Raw genomic sequence first — 13,324 nt, 5'->3', positions numbered from 1 at the left:
GTAGAAATAAACAATCTTGTATAATGGGCTTATGGACCCAATTGTACTTACCCAACAACTGGTTAATATGAAATATTATTCGGCCACCGAGGACACGTGTCTCTATATTTCAAATCCACGTGTCAAGATGAACCTTGCACGTGCGCAGCTGATCGTTAGCGGTGGTTCCCTCCAGCATCCGACTCAAAACCCACAAAAGAGGGGGGTTTTCATCGAAGAACAATTAGCAACTGTGAGGTGAATAAATTGAGAAAAATGTGGAAGAGAAGAGGAACCCTGATGAACTGGGTAAAGGATGGAATAGAGAAGGCAGCAAAATTTGTGAAAGGCGAGGAGCCGTTGGATAAGGATTTTCCAATACTAAAAGGGCATCCAAAGGCTAGAGTGAATGCCAGGGAGGCATCAGAGAACACTGGTGGTTTGTCAGAAAAAATGGAGGAGAAGAAGAATGCAGTCAAGGAGTTCCAGATATACCGGTGGAACCCCGATAAGCCGCACAAGCCTTTTCTCCAGTCGTATTTTGTCGACTTGTCTACATGTGGACCCATGGTATGAAATCATCCATTTCATCAATTTTCATGTAATGTAGTCTCAGTTTTGCAAATTTTGGGTGGTAAAATTTGCAGGGGATTCATTTTTAACTCCAATATAAGTTTCCTGCTTGCTAAATTCATTATGAAAGAGATAGAAATAATGCTGGAAATGCAAAAATAAATTTATAGCAGGTTCAGTTTGAAATTTTTTTGTTGAACTTCAATGAAATTTGTAGGCATTAGATGTTTTGATGAAAATCAAAGCAGAGCATGATGCAACTCTGTGCTTCAGAAGGTCATGCAGAGAAGGAATATGTGGCTCGTGCTCAATGAACATTGACGGAGTCAATACAGTAGCATGTCTGAAGCCAATAGACACGAATATGTCAAAGGCAACCATGATCACTCCCCTTCCTCATATGTTTGTCATGAAGGATCTTGTTGTTGATCTCACAAACTTCTACCAGCAGTACAAGTATGCAATTATTGCTGAAACCATATTGTGTTTACTTGTCGAATACAGCATAGTATAAGTGGGCTTTTGATCTTGTTTTTATTACATGATACATTGTGATTTATTGTGCTATAATAATTACTACCATTTATACAAGTACCGTTTAAAATATATGGTATGTACTTCTTTGGATCTTTGCAACATTACTTTTTTCAAGTAATTACCAATTTATGCATCACACTTATCTAGTACAGTTGAACTCCATCAGGAACAGAAAGTAAAAATTGGGGATGAGGTTCTAACAATTTGTAATTGTATTAGTTACCATCAAATAATTTGATTCAACAAGTAGAAATATTATGATAAACTATAGTGATATGTAGAACTGCATTGCACTTCTTCGTAATTGCATAATTGCAGACTAATTGAGCCGTGGCTCAAGACCAAGAAGCCACCCCCAGAGGGAAAAGAGTACCTCCAAACACCAAGCGAGAGAAGCCTACTGGATGGCCTCTATGAATGTATCTTATGTGCATGTTGCAGCTCCGCTTGCCCTGCCTACTGGTGGAACTCAGAAGAGTTCCTGGGCCCCGCTGCTCTGATAAACATGTATCGATGGGTCTCTGATAGGTAATTCTCTACAAAGAGAAAACTACTTCAGTACACCTACATATATCATATATAGATTGTATTCACAAACTATATTTATTTTTTACTTTAATATTGTAAAGCCGTGACAATTTTGGCATAGAGAGACTACAGGCCATAACAGAAGACGAGCACAGGTTGTATAGATGCAGGATTATTAAAAGTTGCACTGCAACATGTCCGAAGAGCCTTGATCCAGAACGGGCCATCTCTGCCATGCGCATGAGTCACCAATTACATTAGCCTGCTTCAATGCAGTACCTAATCTGGTATAGATAGAAAATCGCTCGTTCGCCGCCTCCATGTAATGGAGATGTTGGCTAATGAAAGAACTTGTGTTTCTTGATTTATAATATTTCCTATCCTCTCTCCTTTTTCTTTTGGGCAAAGTATGATTTATAATGTCTTTTCTGCTTAAGTCCTGTTTTCATAATTCGGTTAGTGTCGTATAAAGAGTAAGGCTTGAAGACTATGCACAACATAAGGTCATCCGTGCTACGGCTTCAAAAATTTAAAAATTTAATCGTATGAAGTTCAAACTTTGATTTAAGTAGTTCAATAAATTGGTTATATAATAAATTTGTAGAATATTAATTTTTACTATTTTTGAAATTTTTTTAATATTTTTTATGATTTATGAAAGATGACAAAAAATAGTCTAAAATATTGATAATTTTTTTATTTTTAGTTCATTTTATATAAATTATAAAAAATAATAAAAATTAGTAACTTACAAGCTTATTATATAATCAATTTATTGAACTATTTAAATTGAAGTTTGAAGTTTATATGATAGATTTTTGAGACCGTAGTATGGAAGTAGTATGGAAGTTCTTACGCTATCCATAGCATCCAAGTCTTACTCTTCTTTGAAATATTCCCAACATAATTTTTTACTTATATTTAGAAGCAGCAAGGGTGTCAATAAAAGAGTAGAACTACGGTGTTCTTAAGTTCACCAAAGTCTTAGTAAACTTCAAAAATTTAAAATTTATTGAATTGACATTAAAAGATAAATTTACACCATTAAAACTGATATACCATACTAGACGCATATAAGTGATGTACGCATATAAGTGATGTGTCTGTGATAATTTAAAATTTTTGAATTAATTTCGTATAGAGTCGAGGGTAAAAAAAAAAATTAATTTAAATGTATTAAATTTAATTTGTCTTCCAATTTTAACTATTTAGTTTTATATTAAATTAATTTAAAACTTTAAAATTTTCTGTTTGTAGACACAATATCACTTGTAAAGGTGGATGAATTTTAACGATTTAAATTTGTTATTTGAAGTTAACTCGATAGATTTAGAATTAAGTTTACAAAGAAATTTAATGATTTTAAGAATCTTATATTAATCGTCAATAAAACTTTTTAACCGTTTGTTTGATACAATTTGAAAGTTGTATTGAAAATTCATTTTAATTAGTAATTCATGATAAAACTAATTATGACACTACTAGAGTGCTCCAAACACTTTCCATTGAAGTGTTGTATTAGGGTTGTAAATGCTCTATTATCTCGCCATATTGAGACACTACTAGAGTGCTCCAAACACCTTCAATTAGAGTGTTGTATTAGGGTTGCAAATGCCCTATTATCCTTCCATCTGGAAATACTATGAGAGTACTCCAAACACATTTAATTGAAGTGTTTTATTAGAGTTACAACTCCCCTCTTATGTTGCCATCTGGAGACACTACTAGAGTGCTGCAAAGACTTTCAATTGGAGTGTTGTATTAGGGTACAAGAGTGCTCCAAACACCTTCAATTGGAGTGTTGTATTAGAGTTGTAAATGCCCTATTATCTTGTCATATAGAGACACTACTAGAGTTTTTCAAACATCTTCAATTGAATTGTTGTATTAGAGTTGTAAATACCATATTATCTCGTCATATGGAGACACTATAGGAGTGCTCAAAACACATTCAATTGGAGTGTTGAATTAGGGTTGAAAATGCCCTATTATTTTGCAATATGGAGACACTACTAGAGTGCTCCAAACACATTCAATTGGAGTGTTCTATTAGGGTGGTAATGTTGGGTTTCGGGGTAACCAAAACTGGTTTAGGCTTAAGCTGCGGAATGACCGTAGAACAAAAATTTCTACGGCCAACTTAAGCTCAGGATTAAACGAGGTATGTCAAGCAAATTTCCAAGGCAGTCCACCTTCAGTATTCCTTTGGCATCAAAACCCAATTTAATCCGTTTTACAGATCTACTCCATGATTGATTTCTAAAACTTTAATCTACTTACCAATTAAATATATTAATATAACATATTTATATCTTGTTTCCAAATCACAGTTGGAATGCAGACCGAGCGAGTAGAGCTCCATCACGGGAATGATTCTCCTCGGAGCATCAGACGTCTGATGCCTCTATCGGTTATCCACCAGGACTAACCGGAGAGCGGTTTATTTCTTTTGCCAGAAATACTATAAATCGCGGTATTATGCAAAAACACTATTCACGGGGAAAAGACGAAAACCCGTAAATACGAATTTTCACCTACTCAGTTTCACAAATAAGAAAAACTGACATACCGCAAAATTCGGGAAAAACACTATTCATCAATCCCGTAAATATAGTTCACAACAACCCGCAAGATTATACGTCAACTACGTATAACTTTCTTTTCTCAACCGAAACACTATTTGGAAGAGAAACCGAGAAAGGGAGAAAATACCGATTCGTTTCGACACGAAACGATATGAATGAATTAGTATTTTATTCTCTCCATGCACCCCTCTATTTATAGCCTCTAAAATGATGTGAAAAGACCAAAATACCCCTATGACAAGGCATGCCACCTAGGGGGTAAGGTGTCATGTGGATGGGATTGATGACGTGTCATCTGGATAGGATCGATGACGTGTCATGCGGATAAGGACGAATCTGAAAAGACCCGAATGCCCTCAGCCCGAATACAAATAATATTTGTATAATTATTCTGAACAATTATATTTCTTGCGGTTGTTTTTTCGGTAATTTATACAACGTGTCCTGCACATTTATAAATTAACCGGTTAACTTTTATACAACGTGTCACACACGTTTATAAATTAACCAATGTTTTTGCTTGTTATTTTTACATAACATTTATAATTTAATGATAACACGTATAATTAATTATAACCATCTTACTATTGATCATAACCAATTTATAATCAATCACAATAAGATTCTCTGGTTAACTCCTATATGGTGTGACCCAATAGGATCTGTGTTATGTTGGTAAATAGAGTTAAAACTCTTTTAACTTCTATAATCATGAGCAGTATTTGGCAGTATACATCATGACCATCCAATTACACAGATGATGCGGTACAGTACAATATCACGATCCAGTAAACAATTTACTTGTGTTTGTTCTTCTGTCTCATAGCTATCAGATTAGTTTCAAGGTAGATGTGTGTCATCCTTGTTAACTGAATCTTTTCTTGATCTTGAGTAGATTATCAAATATAATTACTCTTGTAATTATACCGCTAGCAGATAATCTTACTCTATCAAGGGGCCCAGTGATGCTATAGCTCGTATAAAATACGAGGGACAAATAGTATTCTTGGTAAACTATCACTTCCTCAGCTAAGCTATACATATGGAAAAGCTACAGTTATGACTACTTTTTACGGACAACGTTAGATAACAATCACACATACATATTTCTCAGTGGGAACGATAAATACCTCGTACTGTAGAACCTGACACTGAATGAAAACATAAATGACACGAACACAATTCTATTTAATGTTTCATTCGGGGTCTGTCAAATACCATGTTCCTAGAACATGTATCTATGTGATTAAAATGACATCTCGTGTCAGGTGGTTTTTAAAACTTAACCATCTTTTAATCCACATACTAACCTTATCGCGGTAATTAGTGTTCCTGCTAATTACCTTGGTCAGTGACTTTTTAAGAGTATATATCATATATATTATGGAGTTTCACAATTTCAGTCATGAACTCGAAATTGTTACGTTAAGAAAATTTTTATAATAGAAAAATAATAATAATAATGAGAATGTTTAAAACATAATAAAAAAAATATATATATTTTGTTGTTGAACTAGGAGTTGAAGATTAAAACAATTATAACATAACATTAGTCTGAAATTTCGAAACAGTCAGACTTAATCAAATCTTGAAATTTATACCTTACATAAATTAAAGATTTATTTAGAAATATGGAGATTTTTATATACATATCTATATATGTATATTCTTCTTTTAGTAATATCAAACAAGTGGAGGGTCTATTTTGAAAAATGTCCAAAATGCATGTAAACAATTCAACCTTCTCTCTCCCTTCGTTGCTCCCTTGTGTGTTTGCTGCCAAAAGAAAGAGAAGGAGAGATCATCTCTTCTCTCTCAAAAATCCACCAAGAAACCTTGAGAAATTGAAGAAAAGAATGGAAATTGTTGAGAATCTCTCATTCTAGTGGCCATCTAGCTTCCCCATTGGTACTCCCTTTCTCTCCTCTCTCATCTAAAATCTGAATTTTATCTCTATTGCTAGGGTTTTGCTCAAATCTGAAATGTTTGTATAAATGATGAGTAATCTATCTCCATTATGCTTCTAGGTTGTTAATTTAGTGATTCTCTTCTCAATTCTATCTTAATCTTGATTTTCTATCTAGGGTTTGGTTCAAATCCGAAAATTAGAGAAATATTTTGATTTGTCTAGTCTAATCCAACAAACAAAGGTGTTGATTGGTAAGTTCTTCTCTCACTCTCTTAATATCTGAAATTAATTTGGTGTTGATCTCTTTTCTTTGTTCCCTCTTTTGTGTATGGTGATAGTTAAACAAAGTCATAATATTTTTGAGGAAGTGCTAATATTGTCTCTGAAAGGCTTAATATTTATTGAGTATGGTGATAATTAAACAAAGTCATAATATTTTTGAGGAAGTGCTAATATTGTCTCCGAAAGGCTTAATATTTATTGAGTATGGTGATAATTAAACAAAGTCATAATATTTTTGAGGAAGTGCTAATATTGTCTCTGAAAGGCTTAATATTTATTGAGTATGGTGATAATTAAACAAAGTCATAATATTTTTGAGGAAGTGCTAATATTGTCTCCGAAAGGCTTAATATTTATTGAGTATGGTGATAATTAAACAAAGTCATAATATTTTTGAGGAAGTGCTAATATTGTCTCCGAAAGGCTTAATATTTATTGTGTATGGTGATAATTAAACAAAGTCATAATATTTTGATGAAGTGCTAATATTGTCTTCGAAAGGCTTAATATTTATTGAGAAAGGCTTGATCACTTATTCCAAAATGGATTATCTTAAGGAAAGTATATAGAAAATAATATCACTCAAGTAAGCATATCAATCGTCGAACAAATATTGAATTAAGTATATATGTTAATATAGGTGTAGGCTCGGTTGAGCAAGATTTTGCGGGATCTTTCGAGACGTCCGAACTATAAGTGCGAGATACGCTTTTCATAACCAGGTGCGGGGTTTCTGGACTTGTTTGATATTTTATATTCAGAATTAAACTGTGTTTCGATTGACATGTTGATTATTGATTGAATTGCATTATCGGATTGTGTTGCATATGCATTGCATTGCCCAAATAAGTGAAACTTGAATTGTTTTATCTGATTGATTTGCATGCTGGTATGGTTATTAATTGTGTTGATCTGAATGATCTGATTTTGGAATTAAAGTCACCGTGCTTCATATCACCATTGGTTGGTGGATATGGTATTATTGTTATCCACCGTGATGACGTTACCCAGGGGGTGAAATCGGATTTGTCAAAGTCTCTGCAGAGACTTTGATGCCCAGTGTTCTAAAGCTTTAGATCGTCTGGCCCTCGGCAGTTCCCAGTACCGGTTGGGACGAGGGGTAAGTGACTTTGTATTATGATTGTGGTTATATGTGACTTGTGCATCAGAGGCATTACCCAGGGGGTAATGCATTTGGATGGTCAATTTGCTTTATATGGATTTTCTGGATGTGAATTGAAACCAGACTTTTAATTAAACAGTTAGGCCTGTAACTACAGATGAGTGTCATGAGAAAAGATTTTACCTGGCGCAGCCGTCTGTAGGTGTCTGTAACCCTACAGATGAGAGGGAACGAATTGGGGTCCAGATTGGTGGAACATTTGTAGTTACTACCAGATATTCTGAAACCGAGTTAAACCAAATATTGTGTGATTGAATTTCATCTTGACAATTCTGAATTGTGATTTCATTTGGATGTATGTTGTTGGATTTATGCATTCTTGTTTATATATGGTTATAAACTGATAGAAGCTTTATTTGTGTTTTATTTTTGAATATAATCTGTGATTGCAAGTCCAGGAACGATTTGTGGCAATTTATCGCACTGAGAATTTATTTCTCATCCCCTCTTTTGGGTAAATTTTTCAGGTGCTGGTTCGGCTGATCCGGGAGAGGCACGAGGTCGGTAGGCCCTGGTTTCACCGCTGCCTAGCTTGTCTGGTATTGTGACATTAGAGATTATGTATATAGTCATGTTTTGGTTATATATATATATTCTCTATGTCATTTTGTGATGCGTATCCATCGAGATACGGGTTTTGTATACTGTAACCTGACCAGCTGGGATTTGTGATCTGTTTATGTTATTTATTGGTTTTGTTTGCGCGTTATGTTTTACTTTCTATCATATCGTAATTGCCTAGTAGGTATACGGGCAACCGTATGCCTACGACAGGAGCATCTGTCACGCCTCGTGGGCCTCGGGGTGTGACAGAAATGATCCATAAATTCAATAATACTCAAGGCAACAAAATGATATATAAATAAACATTCAATTCATGAACAAAGCTTTATGATAAATTATCGTATTATTGACTTCTAGATTATTACAAACTAACAATCTCCCACTTAAGCTAGGAGCCAATCATCGTAGGCCCTACTTATATACAAAATTCTATATTCTCTAAGATCTCGTAGATCCTGAGAAAATTACACAGCCAATCTTCTATGTGTTCCAGACTCATAGAAGCATTAAGCATCTCGTGCTTGGCTTGAGGAAGAGATTTTGTGAGTGGATCAGCTGTGTTGCTGACTGTGTCAACTCTACATATCTTTATATCACCTTTATATTAATTATATCTTTTATAATTAAATTATAAACATCTTATTATGTTTATGATCTCTCGTATGGCATTCTTCTAAATAGGCCGAACCTCCTCAAATGCCTATAAATTGAGGGGTGGAGGTAGAGAGAAGATCACTAATTTCTGAGATATCGAATCGATTCGGTAATCTATTTTCTCTCTTTCTCGGTTGCAATTATTACGGGATCCAGAAATAATATATTTGCGAAAGTCGCGGTATTTCTGTTTTTGCTTATTAAATATTGTTATTTTGTCATTTTCTCGGTGAATAGTATTTTTGCATAATTATGCGATTTACGGTATTTCTGGCAAAAGAAATAAACCACTCTCTGGTTAGTACTGGTGGATAACCAATAGAAGTATCAGACGTCTGATACTCAAAGGCCAGACGTTCCTCAGATTCGGTCTTCTCGGTCAGCTGCATTCCAATTGGAATTTGGAGACAATGTATAAATATGTTATATTAATCTATTTAATTTGTAAATAGATTAAAGTTTTAGAAATCAATTATAGAGTAGATCTGTAAAATGATTAAATTGAATTTTGATGTCAAAGGAATACTGAAGGTGGACCGCCTTGGAAAGTTTCCTGACATACCTCGTTTAATCTTTAGCTTATGTTAGAAGTAAAATTTTTATTTTACGCTCTTTTTGCATCTTAAGTTAATCAATGTATTTGAATTGTTAAACCCCAGTAGTGCCGTGCCAAAATTTCAAAAGATGGTCATAACACGAGACACGCGAATCATGATACGCAAGTGACATACTTGTCGTAACCATACCATTCCGTCATAGAGCCACCTCCGCCATATCATTTTTCCCACTCTAGTTCCAACTTGATATAACAAGGGATATTACATGGATTCATAACCGCGACATCACAAGTCATTAACATCGAATATATTTTTGATTCTTTCTTTCAAAACTTTAGATAAATTAATGACCAATTAATTTTAAAATAACCAATATAAGATATCTCACATAGTAAATAACCTCTGCACCGACATTTATAACATTCAACAAACAAAAGCTGCCTTTTTATTTCATTTTTTAATATAGATTCAATTCTGGGTAAGTAATTTGAGCTAATAAAAAATCCATTGAGAAGCATTACTATATGATAAAACGAAACGACCTCCCTGTCTTGCAGCATATCTATTATATATATATAATCTTGGTTGGAGTTTGCTACAGTACATCTACAGTGATAGCTACAGTAAGACTGAGAGATGGAGCCCATCTAACTACATAAGGGACATGTGGGACTCGCAGAAGATAATTTTTTAATTTTCTTCTCTGCTAAAAGGTGACAGGTGGGACCCACAGAAGATAATTTTTTAATTTTACCCCCTACATCTATCTATAGATACAGTATCATCTACAGTAACACCTCCATTGTCCTTCGTTCGATTTATTTTTGACGGGGGTTGATTTGTATCATCTACAGTAACACCTCCATTGTCCTTCGTTCGATTTATTTTTGACAGGGGTTGATTTATCTACACAAGTTTGTGACATGTGTCCTTCGTTCGATTTATTTTTGTGACATGTGTCCTTTTTTTTTCCAGCGTAATTAATTATTTTCAGATTTTTACAAAGAACTTTCTGGGCTCCACCGGTCTTCTTCTCTTTTCTAGCTTTTGAAACTTCATTTCCAACCTAGCTTCTCGCTCTCCTCTTGCGATGGCGCAAGACGAGATTGCAAGGTTTCACAAGCCAAACAAGGAGCGGCCGCCCATACGGCCAGTCACTGCTCATATGTCGCCCTCCCTCTCTCGCGAGTGCTTGGAAGGAGGCGCAGAACTAACACACGAGAAGAAACCCTGGCGGTGGTAGCGAGGATCGGTATAGAGAAGAAAGCCCTCCATCCAACCACTCCGCCTCCGCTTAGCTCGCAATCGGTCACCTTTTCTCCATGTCACCTCGCAGCTTTCTCACAATCGCCCTCAATTTTGAAAGGTATTAAGCTAATTTCCCAATCGCTTACATTCAAATTGGTCTTAGATATCCGTTCATCTTCATTTATCTACATCTTTTAACAAATTTGGCCCTCTGCTTTACAAATGAAAAAATGGTACCTTGATGTCTGAATTGTCCTCTTTTGATATTGTTTACTTAGTAGATGCAAGAAAGATTTACGGCATGGGTCGTGTGATAGCAAACAAAGTAGTAACCACCACGTTCTGTTTTGGTATATTCATGCTTACTTTCCAGGTTGGTAATTATTTCCAATATTATGTCTTGAAATCTGAGTGGATAAATATATTTGAGTTTGCACTTCATTTCTTTTGACATAATGCAAAATATTTTATACACTGATTGAACCATCTACTCACAAAATTGGTCATTGTTTTTTGATGTGATATAGATAGATATTACAGAAGCACAGTTTTGTGTGTAGTTGCGAGTGCAATAATGAAAACTTGAAGATAATCGGATATCTCGCTGCTCCTTTTGTATCCTTAATCTGTATGCTATTCTCATCCTGATTTTGAAGGCTACTTAAGTCTATCAATAACGAGATTTCTGGAGATATGATGTTTTTTTCTCTGCCCATTATTTTCCACTTAAAATTGTCTGTATAACATCATGATTTGCAAATCTCATAACTATATTTTTGGATAAGAAGCTGAGTGCCAAATTTTTTTTTTTTTCGTGATCATAGGAAATGACAATTGGGTGAGTCTTGGAGGTCTTACCAGTACCCGAGGAGGAGCACATCGGTGAGCATGCCAACTGGAGAGAAATTGGTGCTGCTACCCTCCTTACATTCATGGAACTCTCTTCATCTCCCCTGACCCACCCTTTCCCTTTTCCCATCGTCCTCCCCGCAGTAAATTGTAGTTGTTGTTTTTAACTTTTTATCAATCTTATGATTTTGGAAAATGAATTTGATTATGCTCATTCTGATTTTCTTTACAAATTTAGGCATGGAATAGCATGCAGAATTAAAAGGAGAATATCATGCAGATTGGAAATGAGGTAAATTAGCAAAATTAATCTTTGTTTTTCAGTGATGCAATTCTAAAAGCAAATTATTATTTATAGTGTACTCAGTAGTTGAATTTCAAAGAAAAATACATTGGAAGTATTGGCAAGGTGCTCTCATCTAGAAGAACATGTGTGCAATATGGTACATTAGCTTAAGAATGTCTATTCTAATGTGTATCCCACTCTAATATATATATTTTTCTCTTAGAAAATATTCTTAAATAAATAAGTTACATTCTAAGTATCCACTCCATTCTTAATGTTTGAACTGACAAATATCAACACAAGTTGTCATATACATGTTTAATTATTAAATACACTCTAGTCATATAGTGTATGCATCCTACAACTGTGAAACTTTAACAAGCCGCTAATGCCAGATACTGATAGAAGGTGATGGTGTGCACTCACTGGTTGGCGGAGTTGCTACTGTTGAGCCAGACAGCAGAATCACAACGCTCCATTATTCATTGTTTTGGCCGAGTTTCAGAATGACCACAATTTCTCAAATAAATTGCATCAGTACAATCTCGAGGACATACAGGGTGGATGTGTACCAGTCAATGATAAGGAGGATTATTGGTACATCACACATGGCATTGGTCTAAGAGGTAATTTAATTATTTAAAAACAATTGTCATTTTTTTAGTATTTATACAATTCTATTTGTTTCATTCTGTGATACTAAATAAAAAATTGACCAAATCACATATAATTTTTAAAGGTCATCAGTAGAAATTTTCAAATGTTCATTATTTCATCAACCATTTAACATAGATTTAAGATATAAGCATATGTCTTACTTGGAAAATTAATTAGGCGATGGCCCAGAGGAAAGTAACTTTTGTCAATGGCTGATCAAGATGTATTTTGTGTCAATGGTCATTGTCAATATGTACCTCTATTAAATATTTTGTTACCTGTCAATTGTTGATGAAATAAATCATGGGATATGTACCTTCCCAAATTATCGGATTGGCCCAGATTCTTATCGGATTGTCCGGATCTAAACAAAAATATTTTGTTACCTAAGGAGATATGGACTCTTACCTTAGGTGATCCATGCTCTTCAATATATTCTGAAACCTTTTGTTAATTCAGGTTAATTGTATTTAGCAATAAGGGTTTGGTTCCAGTCTACTTTTTGAGGAAGTGGTGTTATAGCTGATAGTCTGCCAAGATGTATTCTACGAGTTTCTACTTTTTGAGGAAGTGGTGTTATAGCTGATAGTCTGCCAAGATGTATTCTACAAGTATCTGACAAAAAGCAACCTCTCAATCTATTTAGTTCAAGAAACACATGGACTAATAATCTCAAGCAACTATAGAAAATTGTTTTGGTTTTGCTTTTGTACTATCCTACCATATGTAAACTAACACTTGCATCATGAGTAAAAATTTATTTTCAATTATATCATTGACAATTCACACAACTTATCTCGATTATCACTGCCGAAGCAAAGCGAGGCATTCTGCTAGTATAAGACAAATTGCTAAGCATCATGTGCATCTCACGGTAGCCGAGGAAACTCAATAAGCGACAACAAAGGTGAGAGATCTCTGCATTAAAAAAAA

At 34.6% G+C, this 13,324-nt stretch overlaps 1 protein-coding gene and 2 long non-coding RNA genes across 5 annotated transcripts; all 3 read left to right on the top strand.

The window, feature by feature from the left end:
- Positions 1 to 220: 220 nt before the first annotated feature.
- Positions 221 to 2,087, top strand: SDH2-3 (succinate dehydrogenase 2-3). The gene is made up of 4 exons (XM_078307149.1): positions 221 to 549; positions 770 to 1,008; positions 1,408 to 1,617; positions 1,719 to 2,087. The coding sequence occupies exons 1-4, from the start codon at positions 256 to 258 to the stop codon at positions 1,876 to 1,878; spliced, it is 903 nt and encodes a 300-aa protein (XP_078163275.1). The 5' UTR covers positions 221 to 255; the 3' UTR covers positions 1,879 to 2,087.
- A 3,884-nt stretch (positions 2,088 to 5,971) lies between these two features.
- LOC144558669 (uncharacterized) lies at positions 5,972 to 8,103 on the top strand. The gene is made up of 4 exons (XR_013512960.1): positions 5,972 to 6,110; positions 6,287 to 6,362; positions 7,034 to 7,115; positions 8,044 to 8,103. It is a non-coding gene; the product is annotated as an uncharacterized LOC144558669 (long non-coding RNA).
- Positions 8,104 to 10,692: 2,589 nt separating this feature from the next.
- LOC144557736 (uncharacterized) lies at positions 10,693 to 13,097 on the top strand. Of its 3 annotated transcripts, none has more exons than XR_013512773.1 (4): positions 10,693 to 11,297; positions 11,424 to 11,740; positions 12,130 to 12,906; positions 12,959 to 13,097. It is a non-coding gene; the product is annotated as an uncharacterized LOC144557736 (long non-coding RNA). The 3 variants fall into 3 exon arrangements; XR_013512774.1 differs by having other exon boundaries at positions 11,424 to 12,360; positions 12,569 to 12,906; XR_013512772.1 differs by having other exon boundaries at positions 11,424 to 12,906.
- Positions 13,098 to 13,324: the final 227 nt, after the last annotated feature.

Source organism: Carex rostrata, chromosome 8 (genome assembly GCF_964058835.1).
Source record: "Carex rostrata chromosome 8, lpCarRost1.2, whole genome shotgun sequence".
Lineage (NCBI taxonomy): Eukaryota > Viridiplantae > Streptophyta > Magnoliopsida > Poales > Cyperaceae > Carex > Carex rostrata.
Note: the sequence above shows the minus strand (reverse complement) of the source record. Positions and strands in the feature narration are given on the sequence as shown.

Excerpts from the sequence above, each read along its gene's own strand:
- SDH2-3 (XM_078307149.1), top strand. The coding sequence starts at position 256 with ATGTGGAAGAGAAGAGGAACCCTGATGAACTGGGTAAAGGATGGAATA. Across the intron at positions 550-769 it reads TGTCTACATGTGGACCCATG|GCATTAGATGTTTTGATGAA; the intron begins GTATGAAATCAT and ends TGAAATTTGTAG. Across the intron at positions 1,618-1,718 it reads TATCGATGGGTCTCTGATAG|CCGTGACAATTTTGGCATAG; the intron begins GTAATTCTCTAC and ends AATATTGTAAAG.